The sequence below is a fragment of the Scomber japonicus genome, chromosome 22, assembly GCF_027409825.1.
Source record: "Scomber japonicus isolate fScoJap1 chromosome 22, fScoJap1.pri, whole genome shotgun sequence".
Lineage (NCBI taxonomy): Eukaryota > Metazoa > Chordata > Actinopteri > Scombriformes > Scombridae > Scomber > Scomber japonicus.
The window spans coordinates 5,831,354-5,849,996 of record NC_070599.1 but is presented as its reverse complement, the minus strand read 5'-3'; the positions used below and the strand labels follow the sequence as shown (position 1 = coordinate 5,849,996).

The window sequence follows — 18,643 nt, the reverse complement described above, 5'->3', positions numbered from 1 at the left end:
TCTTATTAGTTCACGCAGCAAAAAAGAAAAAAGAAAAAGCTCGCCGCCGGCAAATTGAGGCGTTATATTTCTACTCGCCCAATGAGGAGGCAAGTATGCTTTTAAATGCAATTACACAAATGAGATGACCACCTACATACAAGGGCCGGTGAACGCGCCGCAGCACATTTTAGCCAAGGACAAGCAAACGTGGGCACATTTTAATCCGAATGTGCTTTTTCCCGCGAGCGTTTTCTCACAACAATGAGTGAGCGAGGTGATAAAACAGCAGCGGCTCGCCCACTTTTTGAATTGCTTTCTGTGTAATTGGAGTCAAGATGGTGCCGGTGGGTTGTGAAGTCTGAATGGAGGCAGCGGTGGAAAAATCTCAGCACCACGGACAGCTCTACAAAAAAAAATACTAAAAGGGTCTTCTTGAAAGGAGGAAGAAAGCATCACTGAGTCTGGGAGAGGGAGTTGAAGCATTCGCATATGGAAAAAGAGGAATTTCACACAAATTATGCTTAAGAGATTCACAAAAACTAGACAGAATTTGCCCACATACACTTAAATGTATTATAGAAGAGGAGCCTAGTGGTACGTCTCATGTGTCCTTAATATCTTCTCGTTACCCTCATTTACATTTTGTCGTGGAACTAAACCGAGGAAAGACAAACTAAAGCAAATTTAAGCATTCTTTCCAGTTTAGCGTCTTAAGTGACGTCAATTCTGTGTTTTTGCTGCCTCACTCACATGATAACAGGTGGACAAATATGGTGGGAAGATCATAAAACCATTTCAGACCTGCCCCAAAGCCCAAAAGCTTCAGGAATAACCAAGCAAGTGAATTTTGATTTTCTGACCTTTGGCCTTTTCTACCAGTTGATACATTTTTCCACCAGGCTGTTTTTATGATGAGAAAAGGTTACTAATGGCTCTAATGGCTAAAGAAGTCAATGCTGTGGGATCCAGCAATATTAAAGCTTCTTGACAGTAGACAAAACAATTGCAGTTAAAATAAACAGATTCATAATATAATATTATATAATACATCAGGGACTTTTTAGAGGCGGAAAATATAAGCTACATTTTTAGAATTAGTAGAGGTTAAATGTACACACGTTAAATGTATCTGCAAAATCTAGACTGCGATGACTGTTGTTCATAATGTGTTGAAATAATTTAGCAGCCTGACCCACATCACAGCTGTTTCTGCCTGACATACAGTGATTGATTTCACCACTGTGACTGAATGCAAATGACACCCAGACACTACTACACATAAAACCAGCTTATTCTCCAAAGACACATAGGAGACAGAAACAACAACAGCTAATTGGTCTACAGACTTATCAATGAAATTAGTTGAACTAGATCAGTCATTTCCAATCTTTTGTGACTTCCTAATGCTTAGGATCCAGTGTTTTTGAAGCTTTATCCATACTAGGTAATTAAAAGTCAAGATATCTTGTACAATGTTGTTATAGTACCACAACCCTTCTTTGGGAAAAGATCTGGTCGATTGCCACCAGTGATGGAAGGGCGTCTCCAAAGGGTCATCAGATAAATTGATTAATGGGAGGGGAATGAAGAAAAAACAAAGTTCTGATTCTGATACACAAATGTGTTTCTATTTAGACCTTTTCTCTAATCTTTGATTTTTGCTGAAATGTTAGATCAGTGCAGTTGTGTTCTTAACAACTCATAGAGATCTGAAATGTGAGCCTGACAATATTCCAGAAGCTTTTTATATTATCCATTGTCTCAAATCGCCATCTGAAAAGTAACTAAAGCTGTCAAATACAGTGGAGTAGAAAGTACAAGTACCTCAAAATTATTCCAAAGTACAGTACTTAAGTTAATGTACTTAGTTACTTTCCATCACAGATTGTTGGTGGCTTTGACACCAGTGACCACAGTTCATGTCCCTTCTTCCACCAACAGACAAAAGGTAGAAGATCTGAAAATGATGTTAGTACCTGTCAAATGTGTATTTTTGAAAGACACTTGTTCCCTCTGATGATGGAAGAGCTTAAGAAGGTTTTCTGATATAGAGGAGCAAGGAGACATGAAACAAGAGCAATACAGTGCCCTCAGTCTAAGTCGTGATGCAGCCAAAGTGCTCTCTGGGAATCCAAAACATCAAGGTGCTTGATTTAAAATAAAATAATAAAATCAAATCTATTGTACCAGAAATATTTTCTTACATCTTTTTTTTTTTTTTACATTTTTGAATAAAAATCAACGTCACAATTTCATTTCAGGAGAATGAGGAAAGACTTGCATCAGAGCCTTATGTGTCAAAAATAAAGTAAATGATATAAGACTTTCCCTTTTGCTTCCCACACACAAGAACTGCTTGACATGAGCAAAAGCCCGGCCTCGCCAATCTCACTCCGCTACAGTGACTTTTTCTTTTGCACCATTTTTTTCCCACACATATATATGAAAAGCCTTTTTTTCCCTTGCTGCGAGGCTTCTGCCACCACCACCAGTGCCCCTACTAGCTTTGGGTCAAATCCTTCCAGCACCATTTTAATGGTGTCTCCTCTTCCTTCATGCTCAGTAGAGATATTAATAGTCGGGGTTAGTGGATTGCACGCTCAGAAACCATACAATCTGCTGGCACTGAAAGGCAAGCGGCTGCAATAAAGATTACCCCATGAGTTAGGGTTGCTTTATAGGCCTGTAAACATATTTATTGCATTGTGGCATTTAGACATTTAAGAGCCATCTCAGTTGCATTTTATTTATTAAGAGGTGGGTGTCCTTCACGGTGATGCATGTCAGCTTTTATGGCCTCAGATGGTTGTACTCCAATTATAGATACCTGCTGAGGATTTAGTGTTGATGCAAACTTGAGCTGTTCAGTATTGTGGATGTGTTTTTGATGAATATGATCCATTCTAACAGATATCTGGGTGGTATCTGGTTCAGAACACACTGTACAACATCTGAGCCCAGCAGCGCCCCTGCACTGTGTACAAACTGTGTGTGTATGTGTGGGTCTGTGGGGGTGACAGCTGATTAGGAGATGTAAAGGCACTGCAGTGCGTTCGCTCGGCCCCCTGGGAAACGGCTTGCTTCTCTGTGTTATCAGCCCACTTACTGAAACCGCCGTCTGCCTCGAATCCCTCTCTTACTCTGTGTGTGTGTGTGTGTGTGTGTGTGTCTTTCTTTGTGCAGGATGCAAATTGAAATGCATCCAGCGCGAGGAGAGATTCAGACTCTTTCTTTTTTGGAATGTTAATTCAGCTCGTGTCGACTGCCATCACTGTAGATTGCGATGAACTAAAATATCCAGGGCCCTGTTTCCAATTCTTAGAAGTGAAGAAGGGGTTGGAAAACCGCCCTTAAGTTTCTGCATTTATTTCCCAAAGCAGCATGTAGCAGAGCAAGTGTACACATACACTGTGAAGAGCTTCTTCACAATGTCCAACATCCACTTTGATGAAAATGATTCTCAATACACTTAACAGCAACTTTGCATATCCAGCTGTTGGTAAACTATGCTGTATATTAAAAACCCAAACATCATAAAGCTAGTGTTGTAAAGCAAGTTGAGGCAAATGATGGATTCAGCAGCTGCTCGAGACAGACGTTCCTCTTCAACTCATATTAAACATAAAATGAAGCATCTATTGTGAAGGTCAGTCTCACAAAAACATTACCACCGTAAGCTAGAAAAGTTGTACAGACACAATCTGACACAATCCATTTTATATTGAACGTCATTTTTAAAAAATTAATATTTGAAGATTTTACTTTAAGGTAATCAATTTAAGGTAATTGCTTTGAGGTAAATCAGTTTGTGACTTATGTGTTTCAACTTTATTTTCACCAGTTTATCAATCGGCTCAGTGTTTTTGTGTAGCATTCCTACTCCATTGATGTAGTCACTGTTGCTTTGGCGAGGTGCACGTTGCAGTCATTGCACCCAGCTGTTGATAAAGAATTAATTTCAGCATGTAACCCCTGCTTAAAACACAAATTAGCATGAGTACATTTGTGTTTGTGTTTATTAGATAAAACGAGACAGAAAGTGTTAATTAGTGAGCTTTAATGGTAGGCAAATACTTAAACTTTGGACACAGCAGTGCTAGTCGTTTTTTCCTTGCTTCTTGTCCCTATGCTAAGCTAGGCTAACCACGGCCTTACTCTAGCTCCATACTTAAAGAGTTGTGCCACTGTAACATTTTTCATTTCCTTTGTACCTCCCCAGTTTGGCTTTTTACATTTAAAGAACACTTAAAGAGGTGGTCAAGCTCAAAGCAAGGCCATTTTTGTAGCCCTTTTTGGAAATGTAGTTTTCTACCCAATATAGTTAAGGTTAAGATCTTTAACTGTAAGGCACTACCAACCCTCAATCTACCCCACACCCATAACTTATCGACAGAGGAACTAACAGCAATCAGTAGTGGCTGATTAGTCTCTGGGTCTTGTCAGAGTCAGTTACTGTGACGTATTGGTTTGTCTTTGGGTTGCCTGACATTGGCACGGGACAACCTCCCATGAGACCTCACCTCTAACACTCAGGCACATGTGGGCGTCTGACGATTCTGTCAGGCTCCTCTTTCGGAGGTCAAAGGTCAAAGTGCTGCTATTAAAAAAAGAAAGGGGGAGAAAATGTGCAAGACCCACAGATATGTCAGTTTCCTGCATCTCATATTAACTACCACAAAATCTTCCAAACTGAACTGTATAAACAAGCAAGAAATCCTGCTGATCCTCCAATTGCTGAATTTATTCAGCGTGCATCAGTATCCAACTAATAATTGAAATAATTTGTAGATAGTGCACAACGTCCCTACACATCATAAGCACCCCCTTCACATTCTTCATGTTGTTGTCTTTATATTTGCTCTTGATCATTGCCAGTGAGGCAGTGGTGTCGGACTTTATGTGGACTATTGTTAGATCCTCATGGCAGTTGGATAGCGTGCTCCCAGTATAAGCGGGGGTAGCCTGTTCGTCTTTTGAAGTCAAGAATCTGAGAAGGATATCAGCTGATGAATGAAGATTCACATCAGTTCATTTTAAATCAACTATGTTATTCTGTAAGGAGAATAATCAGAAGGCTGATGTTTCAACTCTCTCATTTCTGCCTTTTACAACTGCATTAGAAAAAAACTACATCTTGCATTTATTAGAATTAATTTTACCATGTCATTTTATTTATGTTTTTCTGTCATATTTCTAAGTATAATACTAGAGCGAAAAGTAAAGGTGATTTTCATTAGCCTACTAATTAATCTGTCAGTACTTATTTAAATTGCAAACATAGCAACGGCTACACAGTGTCAGAAAATAGTGTATAATGATCATCACATTTCCTGGAGTTTAAGATGGCTTAAAATGTGTGGTTTCGCTCAACCAACAATCCAAAACACAAATATTCAGTTTAAAATTATATAAAACAAACAAAACCACTAAAACTTCACATTTCACAAGCTGGCTCCAGTCATTTTTTGGCATGTTTATTAATACAGAACTTCAGTCATTAATCATCAAAATGGTTGTCCACCAATTTTCCTGGTTTGTGATTATTTAACTTGACAATATAATGCAGTACTTGAGTAGATATCAACAAAGAGTACATGTACCAAAAAGTGAGTGTTTATACTGTATACCTCCAGTATATATTGGACATATTAAAACTTTGACCGAATGATGGTACTAGAAAAGTTGAAGGATCTCCAATGTCATTAAGAATTTATTCTAAAGGGACCATGAATGTGTGTACCAGATTTCATGACAATCCATTCAATAATCTTTGAGCCATTTCACTAAAAACATGATGGTAGTGTTAAAGTAAAAGTCTGGATCATGTTGGTCAGTAGTAGAATTCATCCTCTGTAAACCATGATAATCTTTACAAAATTCCATGGCAATCAATCTAATAGCTGTTGAGATGTTTAAGTTTGGACCACATTGGTGAACCAACTGACCAATCACCAACAGAGTACATTTATGCTGCTTAACCTGCAAAACATTAAGGTTACAATGCTGAATACAAAAAAAGATAATCAAGTACACTGTAGTTTAAAATTGGTCTTCGATCACAACTTACAAGAAGAGATTCCCTTTTGTTTATTTGTTTTAAAAGGTTACGGTTTTGTGGTACTAACTGAACTCTGCAGCAAAAGCACATTGGTCCTTCAGGATTTAAATCAAATAAAAACCCATGATTACAACATAATATCCATGAGTCCCCCAACCAAACGTAAATAAGCAAAGTTCCCAAGGCATATTACACATATCCCTTTAAACCGAAACCAGCATTTGCAAAGCAGCGGAACGGTCAAATGTACCGTCATCAGCAGAAAACATCAGTACTATAAAGAAGCAATGATTGGCTGTTGGCACAAACCGGTCAACTCTTTGGACTACATGGAGGAAACAAACTGGAAAAAGACATAAAACTAATTTATTCCTGGTGCAGATTACTGATGCCAACCCTGCAACACTGCACTCAATTTTACATTAGTCACATTTTTATTGTATCCAGAAGGTGTGTATATGAAAACATAAATCAATGCTTACAATGATCATTCAAACCATTTCAGCTAATTATATCTCCATACTACAGATACTGATGAACAGTGCTGCTTCATACTATTATAGGACCATAGTGATGACCTCATGGTTGTCTCAATCTGGCTGTCAAGATTGTAAATTTGTAATTGTAAGAATGACTTACGAACTGGAACATTAAAAGATTATCTTTCGGGAGAAAAATAAGCTTTTGGTTGCATTATGGGAGATGTAGGATTAAGTGATTTTGGAGATTGATGCACACTAGAGACTAAAAACGAACATATCTCTGCCTGCTGCATCGATTTTGACCAATGGATATGCGATACTAATTGGAGTGCTCCATATCAAGGGTCACTTGTCTGACTGAAATATTACCATATAGGACAGAAAGAAATGTGAGGCAGCATGCATCTATTCATTTAAAAATGTAAAATTGAATTAAATCCTCTGCAATATAAATGCAACCATCAGAAAAAAGGTCACATTTCATCAAACAAAAACATGCCTAACACAGATACACATATGAGTGAAAGCAGCTTGAGAATGATTTTTTAATCAAAGCTTGAACCCAATATTAAAACTCTTCATGCCATAACATTCAAACATTGAGTTAGTATTGTGCCAAAAAGAACTTGAAACACTTTTAAGGCGTAAAACAGGAAAACAGTGGAAGCATAATCTTTCTCTGCAGTGTTCTAATTGCTGCATTGTTAGGTAATACCTTTTAATATAAGAGCATTTTGTCTCTTTTTAATCACCTAAATTAGATCAGTAATTGGTTTTTTGAAGTAGGAGTGATGAGTGTTGTCTAAAAGCCTGAGGAAAGAATGAGAGAAATATATTTAAGATTTGCAGTAAAAGCAATTAAACTGAGAGCATTTTTTGGTCTTTTGTACCTCATCTGTTGTGCCTCTGCATCTCAGCGTGGTTATGGAGAAACAAACAGAGTAGATGGGGGTGATGGGATCATTTGCAGAATAGATTGATTGAAACAGCAGAGAGAGGAGAGAGACTCTGCCACTCTGGCTGTGAACAACGTTGTCTGTTTAAGGATTTACAGCCAAGTTCAGTCAGAGGATTTGCTCCTTTTTTATCTTCACACAAAAACACAGGATCGAAGCCAAACCTCAAAGATGAAAATGCGCACAAACATGTTTCATGTGAAGTCTTGGAAAGCGTAGCGTTCAGCTGCATGTCCCCGAGGGTGCTAATGGGGATGTCATCTAGATAAATGTCCCCATTTACTGCCCCTCCTTCCACTGTTAAACTTGGACATGGGTACACAGGGTCCACAGCGTGGGTGTTACAGAGAAGAAGTACATGAGTATGGGTAGAGGATGGTTTATGGTGCTTCCATTGAGCAGAATCAAGCCAGTGGAAGTGGTTGAGTCAGAGCTTAACCACATTAGAACAGGGACACTGAGGAGAAGCCTGTAAGAAGTGTTTAATCTCAGTCAGGAGGGAGAGAGGGAGGGAGGAAGAAAAGGAAAAGGGAGAAAGATGAGTGGAAATGCTAAGTGGACTTAGCGCTACCATCACCACTTCTGTGCATTGCTCACATTTCAGCCAGTGTGTTAAATAACATGCACTCGATTGTCAGATTCCTTAAGGAGTAAGCTCATTTGTTAATTGTTTCGCTTAATCAGGGTAAGGGATTAAGGATCACGCGACTATATTTCTGCAGTAGAAACTTGATTTCTTGACCATTTATCCACTTAACTGGATTTCTGACAGGGTTTTTACAACTGTGAAAAGTAAAAGGAAAGTACCACTTGAATGGGAGTGCAGAGGATTGAAAGGAAAGATTACTTGTAGCAGTCAATAATTAAATCCAGTCTAAATCCAAGCTATAACTGAAATCCAAAGTCTGTCCTGTCCTACTTCTTTGTAAAATTTAACAAATGTGCATTGTAAGGACAAAAAAAGGCTTTGTCATTATACAATATTACATGGCATCACCAATATACAGAAAACATGACAGCTGTAGTTCAGAAATGTGATTGGCCAGCTTAGGTTGAAGCATAAGAACTCTATAGGTCCAAAATGTTTGACAGGATCCAAACAGAACCAGGGAAAACCTGACAACACCCAACACAAATCTCTGTCTGACTGTCCCAATAGTTCCACAGATAATTAGACCCGATACAAAATACTGTCAACCCAACACCCTTGAGAATACCAATGCTGTCAAGTTATCATTTTCCCTGCACTCATTCTCACTCTCTGTAAAGTACTAGAAAAACACATTTTACTCTATTCAGTTCCACTCAGGTCATAGGAGTATTGACACATAGAGTAGAGAAAAGGCCAGGGAATTAGGACCAAGGCTCGGGCTTAGTTGCTTGACCAGAAACTAGCCCAGTGTTCTTTCTTTTTGTGCATTTAAACCAGAATTTTAAATCAAATGTTTCAAATACATCTCTGGAACTCAGTGACATCATAGTTTTTATTTTTTTAAATCATTTTATTATTTGTAGTCTGCAGGTGTCCTTGTCACAGAGTTGAGGGAGATGCTTATCAGAACTAATGATAGGTATTTCAGAAGCTTTGACTCACCCTTTAATGTCAACTATACAAATGCTTTACTAACTGTATAACATCCTTTGTATATTCACTTGGGGGACTGTAACTGTTTGGTATTTATTATTACCACTACCCACATTACCTGTTGTTTATATCCTGTAACTTGCTACAGTGTATTGGACACACTGGTAAAGCACTTTGAATGCTTGAAATATGAAGTTACAAAAAGTAACAGCACAGGAAATTAAATGAAAACAACACTACAACCTGATAGTGATTACTGCAATAAGTAGATTTCTCCCTTTCAGGGTCCTGGATGTGTGCAGGAGGATTGAATTCTCTTCAAGGGCTTTACTCTGTACTGATTTCAGTTTTTCTTCTGGCTAATTATGCTCACTGGGAGAGCCATAAAGTTTTGTTGATGGGATCTAGGGAGTCTGGTTATATCTCCTGGTAATGGAGTGTTTTATATATAGGCATACAGTATATTTCCTTTTTAGCAAAACCATTCCTGCACCTTTAAAAAAAATACAGTTACATAATGATTTGCAAGCAGATGGCTAGATGTAAGCATCTGAAACTTGACTTTTGTGACATTGACCTCTAATAGGAAACAGATGAACGGAAGAAGGTTTCAGTGCTGAACTGTAAGTGACTACTTCTGTACGTGTTGAGTTTGTCACAGCAGGAAACTGAGGACATTGGAGGGTCAGAGCTGTGACCGAATACCTCTCACCAAGTGCCAGCACAGCCTATGTTGATAGAAGGCATATGGTAGTCCATAGAAGGAAAGCTGGAGTCCATGGCAACCTTCACATGTCTTTTTATCATTCTTTTAATAAGAAGGTTTCGTTCTGATGGTGTTATATGTGGCCCTTATAGGTTTTCCACAGACTGGTTAATAAAGTTTTAGGTTTTCTTTTGTTTGAAGACACTGACACAAAATAGCAAAACACTGACACAAAATACCCCATGTAAACATTGTACCCCCATTTTAAAACTCAAATAACTTAAACAACATGATTATTTATCAATCTGTTCCTGTGGCAGTCAGTTAAAACTAAGTATGTGCAATTACAGTAGAATGGCCACAAGGGGGCGCGGGCGCTTTCGAGTGTAGCATCTTACATGCAGTGGTCAGAGGTTATGACAATCAGTGTGCCACGAAAATATTGAACCGTCACTGATGTGTTCTGTGTATTTCTGCATAGGTATGTATTGTTGGATGACAGAATTAATCAATAAGTTGTCTAAGACAGTGTTGTGATGTGAGAGAAAGGGGAAATATTAATGTATGTGGGCGGAAGTCGTGTGTTTACTTTGGATGAAAGATCAGCAACTAGCGCTAATGTTAGCATGCTAGCTGTTAACGTCTGTGACTGTAAATAGCCCTCTTTGTACAGTGCTAAGCTAATGTTAAACTCTAGCAGCCTGTTAAGATATTTTATGTGATTAGTATATTGATATTATTTCTATTCAGTGTTAAAAACACAATACATTGGGTCAGTTAGACAGCGCCAAGTAAGACCTGTAGTGTTATGTTAAGCTGTAGGTGTCACTGCTTTATTTAGAGGAAATGTGATGTCAGGTCCATCTATGTTATGTTGTGTTTTGTTAAATTGACAGCATAATCATTTGAAGTGTGTTGAAATTCCCTTATGTGAATATGGGATATAAGTAACATATACGATATTTCAATTTCTTGACTGAGTTGTTTAGCTTTCCGTGGAGAAGAATTTGTAATATTATCTCATTTTATCTGTACAAACTGGACAAGGCGTTTGTCACTGGACTTCCATAAGCATCTTCTGGAGTTGCATTGGTGCTGAGGTCTTGATAAGTAGGCTCCAATGGTTTTGTGAACTTGGAGAGACTGTTAGCCGCTGTGAAGTGCCCTTACCGAGCATGAATCACTGTATCCTGGCTAACTGCCTGCTCAGACTACTTGCAGTGTAGCAGGCACTTGCAGATGCAATTTGCCAATTGCTGCTGAGACATCAGTGACTAAGCTGATCAGAAATGTAGCCCACATCTCCCCACCCTCTTCTACCAGGTATTGTGATTCTAATGCAAATTAGTTAATTTACTTTCACACAATATGATGGTTTGCAGCATAAGCAGATCTGCTGCAGAACGGGTCCTTCATGTAACAGTGTACGTGACTGTCAGCTCTGATCTCTACCACATCTACAAGTGTGTACTCCTACTCCTTACAGTACAGGACAATACCGTGCATTATCTTCCAAGTCCTCTCCGCCGAATTACACATGACAGTGCCTTTGAGGCCCTCTGGCACCACAAATGGCACTTTGATAAAGTAGTGCCAAGTGCAGCAGCAGCAGGACTCAAAATCCAAAGTGCGTGCTTGTTGAGGAAGTGAGTGATTGGAGAGGACAAGGAGAGGGGAAATGCTGATGAGAAATCAGTGGGCTCTGATGTTCACATAAGTGAACAGATGGAGTGAGCTTTTTCCATTCAGAGTTAAAGCATCAGTTGTAGAAATTCCCCCAAAAAACACTTGCTAATCCCTAGTTGCATCATTACTGAAATAATAAGCTCACTGATATAAGTGACAAATGAATTTCCTTCACAGGGCTGGGCTCTGCCTGAGAGACAGGAGTTCAGACTCTGAGGAGAAGCTAGGAGTTGAATTGCTGCTCCGTCGTGGTGAAAGGAGCCAGTTTCAATGTTTCAAACATCTGACCTGGATGTCCTCAGAATTCCTCACTGTATAGGTTTTCTTTGCATATCCAACTGGAAGGAGACCCCAGAGCAAATCCCAGCCAATGCTTCAGAGATTACATATCCCGTCTGGCCTGGGAATGACTAGGAGAATCCCCCAGGAGGAGCTGGAGAATGCAGAAAGGGTGAAGTATGTCTGGGTCACCTTGCTTAGCCTGCTGCCATCACAAGCCACACAATATTGAAACTAGAAGGATGTTTGAAATCTATTTAATGTGAGGTGTGTGAGCACTTTTCTCTTTCTGGTATATCGACTACCACGAGTCTGTCGACCACAACACCTCTCCGTAGACTCTGCCACTTGTTTGCCCTTTCGTGAGACGTGACCAGTGAGGTTGACACCTCCGGCACTGTCATTGCAAGTTCACCGGTCGTGTTTTTGCATTCCCTTGTGATACAGGTTCACACTTCACTCTGTATGACCGTCATCTTTTTGGAGGCATTCATAACTGAGAAGTATTCACACTAAAGGACTGAGTGTTAAAATCTCTTTATCTGACTTCCTGTGAGCGCAACAGGGACAACCACGTTACTACAAGGCCATGAATGTCTTGAAGCGATGATGCTGGCATCATAAGTAGCAGGGTGGATTCCCTCACATGCTTTGTGATCAACACAAAAAAATTGGTTCACATTCTCCTGCACCCGCTTTTTGTTGGCAACATGTGGTAGATCTCAGGAAGGCATACGACAGTCTATTCTGAAGTCAATAAAACTGGGCTTTGACACAATCAGGCCAGAGCAGATGGCCATAAAGTCTTTGTCCAAGGTACACCTGAGACTCCCTGAGCTTTATCATCCATAACCATTGCACTGCTGTAAAAAGAAGAGAAAATACACAGATAGATTGCACTGAAGTGTGTGAAAAAACAGCTGCAGTCGAGCAGAATGGTCATTTTTAGAGGACAATGCGAGCCAGAAAGAGGTCAGCATTGATGACCTGTCCATGTGTGAAGCAGATGGGAGCATCCCTCTTTCTTTTTTTAGCACCATACATCATAGATTCATTGTCTCAGCATCACAGAGCTATGGCAAGACACGGTATTCCTCACCGCTCGCTGTATTAAAGTATAAAATGTGATCACACTTGTTGAAGGCAAAGTCCATCAGGTGGTATTTATGACGCCTTGCTTTTAACCACTGTAAATCAACGTTAACACTAATGGCGACCCTCTCTCAGCAGTATTTTCAACACTAGTCAAGGCAATTACCTTTTCTACAATAAATCAAAAGCTCCCATCTCCTGCTAATTCCCAGCCCTTTAAAAAAGAAAGATAGGGAAAGCTTAGATCATTTTGATTGGTCGTGACCTGAGCTTTAACCCACTCCGGACAAAATTTGGCACAATATCTTCTGGGATGCAGCTAATAACCCCCGGTGAGCGATACCCTGGCAAAGACACAAATTTTCATCGTGCTTCATCACTCTTGTCAGCAGAGCGGCATCGTCGTAATGCACCGCAGATTTCTCAACCTTGTGTCTCTGTGGCAGTGCAGCACATTGCACGGATGATTGAAAGCTCTGACACCATCTCCACAGGTGGACACGGCTCAATCCTCTGTCTTGTCGGGGGACGCTGGCCTCTTTCCCAGCTTCCACTCCAATCGCCAGTCGTGGGCACCCTGAGACATCTGTACATCAGCCAATCACCAATAAGCCTGGTCAAACCTGACCGTCTGGGCCGGACTGAGAGAATCTGTCTGCCTCAGCGCCCGACTCCCTGCAGAAATCAGACCTTCAAACATGTCAAGACACATCCAGCTACTGTATCTGTCCTCTGACCCGTCTTTACCATGCCAACCCCAGCACTCTGCTCTACTATTACTATCATTTCAACCTATTTCAGAGAGTTAGTTTAAGTCTTGACAGCACATACTTCTTGACATGCACGAGTGGTGAGAAGAGACACGGCTTGAAATCAGTCTTCCTTGAAGCATACACTTTAGTCTGTCACCTCTCAATCATAGCACATCACCAGCGAACACATTGAAGATCTTTCCATGGGTAGATTTATCGGCGATTCATCAGAAACCCGTCCCCCTCATATCCCTTTTCATTCTATATTTTGGCGTTCCGTCTCACAGTCGCGTTCGCTCCACGCTCTCGATCTGTCTTCCCCGAGACGTCAGGCGCCCGGGAGCAACCTTGACATATTAGGACATTAAATCTGAATCAGCACCTGTCGCTGCCCTAAAGTGCTTCCACATTTCTCTGTTTTCTCAAGCGCATCAAGGAAAATACAATTTCACTCCAAGGTGTCTGTCTTTGTCACACCCACTCTCACAGACACCTCCATGTCCACAGCTCTCTCCCTTTCCCTATCTCTTGTTATTTGACTCGTCTCTTATACCTCAGTATTCTGGTGGTTTATCATTCCACTGTTATTATTTCAGTCCCATAGCCTCTGTTTCCGGAGGCAACTTGTTTAACTCTTTGTGAGCTCAATATCTTGATTAGGAAATTTTGAACGAGTCTTGGAGGGAAATAATTCTTTCATATATCAATGGGAGGGGCGTTTCAACCTCATTGCCCTACTTTTCTGCTAATATGTTGTTTTCCCAGGATTGAGGAACATTGAGTGGATAATACATTTTAGACACTTTTTCCTCCAACCCTTCTCCCCTCCCCTCCCTGCGCTCCGTCATCTCCCCTCTCATCTGCTCCCCACTCTGTCTCAAAGTAATTATTCCTCATTAATCCACAATAGCTCCCTACCACTCTATTAATCCAAAGGTCTTCATGGCAGACAGTACAAAATGAGCTCTCCTATTAACTCAACATCATTATTCTCCCCATATAAGGCGATGGGGCTTCTGGCTTTCCACAGCAACCCCCTACCATACCCCCACCCCCCACCCCCCTCCACCCTAAATTAGTCTTATTAGTGGTGCATCATCCTTTCATTGCCCCCTGACTCCTCCTTCCTGCTATGAAACATTTGTCAGTGGCCTTTTTATGTTTCTCACACGGGTAACCACTATATCCTTTGTCTAACAAAAGCTGCATGTTTTTGAAAATAGTCTGATCAGTGAAGAGCGCTAAGAGGTGATGTTGATTTCCACAATACATTTTTCTGTTAAGTTTGGTTACTTCTGTACCCACGAGGGTTTGACTTAGGTCTTCACCCATACGGATAAACAAATAAAAAATTCATAAAAGAAAAACAAGCCTCTTAATGACGGACACATGACTTGAATATTTTACTTTAAGATTTGACCAACACCTGTGTCTTTTACACAATAAGGTGGGTGTCAGTCTCCATGGTAACAGACTCTTGGTAGTGACAGTAATAAGTGTGGAAAGATAGGGCACAAGGTGTGAATAGTCACCGTCCAGATGTTGAGATGTGTTTCTGGGCAGAAGGCCCACCTCAGCCCCGGCTGCTCATTACACTCCTACTGATGAAGGTCTATTAATATGTATCTATAATAGAGAGAAGGCTTTGGAGACCTCTGTGTTGAACAGAGATTACCAGCAGTTTGTTCTAAGCAGGGTTGAATACAGCAATATAGTAGATGTTTATATTATCCTCCCAACAACTACAGTCTTTAGTATATTTTAATAAAGTATAGGACAGTCTATCATAGTTATTACAGTATTTGGCATTCACTCTGTTATCAATAGAAACCCATTCTGTATTTTGTGACTAAAATAATGTTGTTAAGGTTAGTTTTCATATTATTTTGTTACTTTCTGGGCAACCACTGTTTTTATTTCAGATAGAGTTAAAACTGCTCCAATCAATGTTTTTGATATTAACAATAGTTCAAATGACTATGAGTAATTATTTGTGGAGCGTTATCATCAAACTCTGCAGTTCCTCTCATCTCTGAGCTTTTTAGGTTCTTTTAGCTCATTGTTTTGGATTTACAGCCCACAATTCAGCTCTCATCAACCTTTGACAGATAAAGCCTTGAATGAAAAGGAAATATGGACACCTTTTAAAATCCTGCATTTAAAACAAAAAGTGTAGTGTATTAACTAAAAGCTTATGCTGTTGTTTTGAAAAAGGTCAGCAGTAAAGCTCCATTTAAAATATTTGTAAAACAAGAATACAAAAGCTATAAACCCAAACTCAAACACACACAATATTTGTTATCCTCCTGGCTCATTAGGAAGAAATCCCAGTGATCTCTGTTACACTTCCACCCTGATGATCCAGCCTCTCAGAGGACCTCTACACAGCAGGCCGAACAGGTCCTTACTACATCCACAAGTGGGGTTTTGAGATAAGCACTGAGCTCTGGCTGCTAACACAGCCATCAGCGTTAGATCTGTCCGTGTCCTCCAAGTGATCCTGGGTTAAACACGGCACACAGGCCGGAGAGGAAGATGAAAACACTTGCCAGCTCACCGCAGAGAAATAGCTCACCCCTGCTATGCCACTCCATTTTCTCCAGCTGTATCAGAGCACTCTGGGAGAGCAGATTGCTGAATGGCTTGGCAGGGCTTCGGATGTGTATGTGTCTCATTGTGTGTGTCTGTCAGTGGTTGATATCCCACTGCGTGAAGGAGTAAATCCTCTCATCCTTAACCAGGCCGACGTGCTTGCTCATCATTCTCTTTCATCAAGACCTCTCCTTCCAGACTCCCTCCTGTTGAACCCTCAACCTCGGGCTAAATGCTGCAGCATCTCCTTTCCTGTGTGCTTTGGACTGCTTTTGAAATCAGCCCCAGAAAGCAGTGAAAAGCTGCATACTAGAAATAGTGAAAGCAAATACAGTATGTGTTACATTTGCATTCTTTAACCTCTATTTTCTTCTTCAGTTTAATTTGGTTTCTTAATCCACCGTAATCAGTATTTGCTGCCTTAATCTCCCTTGCTTGCATTATTTTGTCCTGGTTTTAGTCACGGAATTTGAGACATTAATTATCCATAAGCAATGACCTCTCGCCAGCCTCGCCGAGCTGGAAACCTTTGCCATTTTTCAGAACCTGTCACAAACAATCACCTTCACCCTGCTAGGTGGGTGAGACTGAGCCAGACTGCAGAAACAATCCAGCAGCTCACTATTGATCAGAGACACACACAGCAGCCTGCACCTGCTCTTAAAGCTGGCACATCTGGTGATTGGCCAGCACTTCATTGCCAGCCCGAGGCTGTTTTTGCATTGTTGTGACAATGACAGGTTGTTAAGCCACTTCTGATTTGTCACCGCTTTCAGACCGTGGACCACAAAGTGCTAATATGGTGAACAGAGTGCTGATATAATGCCTTTAGGGCAGTTTCAGAGAATAAGCAAGTTGGCCTTTCCTGTGCTTTTTGTAGATTTAATGTCCTCCTGTCAACGCAAAGGATTTTCATTGAGCTGCTGTTGTTTCTATATACAGGGAAAGAAGAGCTTGGGGAAATAAAACTGAGAAAAGTTGTAAAATGTGAATAACTATCAGCATTGTATGTGCAGCAGGTGTTTTTAAAAATAAGGTCCTATTCTACAAATCGTTACTGTAATGTTTTTACCTATGCTTGTGTAATTCATGACACTGCAAAAGGAAAATGCCTACAAAATGTTGTTATTTTCAAAGTTTCCTGACTAACTGCCACTTATGTTGCATTTCCATCAGGTCTACCGACTATGGCACCACTTACACCAAACTCAACCTGATGCCAGGGACTACTATTGTAGTGACCAGCTTCTACATCTGCCCAACCAACAAGAAAAAGGTAGGATAATGTATCCAGTACTGAGCTCTAATGTTGTGTTACCATAAGGTTTGCTGAAACTTTTCCTTAAAAACTGCCAATATTTGGGGAAACTAAAAAGCTTTGCTGTAGTGTGTTGTTAAAAGTATGAGGTAGAGGACTGAATTTACATAAACAGGCTCTGTAGGGATTAAAATACATCTTGTTAAATATGTGTTGTTAGAGAAAGTGATCCACTGAAACTAAAAACTAGCTGCCGGTTAAAATTAGGTAGGACACTCCAGCATGAAGGCAAAAACTTAATTACTATCAGCCAGATTCCATTATGTAAAAACTCAGACTTCTCACATGGTAGAATACTAACACTGGGTTATTGTGCACAAATTCAGATTATGTTCAATGACAAGATTATTTTAATATCCTGCACTGCTGTTTATGAAATGATTTCTTTCTACAATATTTGTGCTTGGCAGCTACAGTATGGTTAAGAATGGTAAATGAATGGTCAAGATCAATACTATAGTTTAGAAAGAGTGAACATTAACACAAACCCTACTGTTGATACTTCAAGGTAGACTACATTGCTATGTGTGGGCATATATGAACATAGTTTTTGGGATACTGGGCTTAAAAAGACAGGCACTTGCATTACAGCAATGTACCCACAAATTCTCATGGGTAAAAAACTGTATTTTCCCAAAAATTAGACAACCCTGATTATAAGATGACCTCTCCCTGCCCAAAGATACACACTTTCACACTCATTCTGTTACTGGGAAAGATTCCCTGAAGTACCATCAATCCAAGGAGCTTGGAATCTTTGTCCTTAACACCTGTTCTGTCCTAAAAATCTAACCAATCAAATGATTTTCCCAGCATTTAGCGTTCATAATTTGCGACAGCAGTAAAGACGCTGGAAGATGCTTGTGACTTATTTCACTTCTTATGAATTTGTAAACATCTTACAAAAGCCTTCAGAAGCTCAAACTGGGCAAATGAACCTTTTTTAGGACTGGCCAACTCAAAACTGCAACATTAAGAGTATATTGTAGAAAATAGGATCATTTGAAAGATGTCATTTAATTTGAAAATGTTTAAAAAGCAATCTTCCCTTGATATTGTTGCATCTTTTTTTGGTATTCTGTACCCAACACTCTCCTACCCACGTTACAGTAAGTCCGTCCACAGGCAGCTTCTGAACTCCGGTGAATTTAAAAA

General features: G+C 40.0%; 1 protein-coding gene across 1 annotated transcript in view; it reads left to right on the top strand.

Moving 5' to 3' along the window:
- The window catches only part of sorcs2 (sortilin-related VPS10 domain containing receptor 2), a 296,952-nt gene that overhangs the window by 114,636 nt on the left and 163,673 nt on the right, over nt 1-18,643 (top strand). Inside the window, exon 3 of the mRNA XM_053343432.1 lies at nt 17,347-17,446. Coding sequence (XP_053199407.1) covers nt 17,347-17,446 — 100 coding nt within the window. The remainder of the gene's footprint in view (nt 1-17,346; nt 17,447-18,643) is intronic.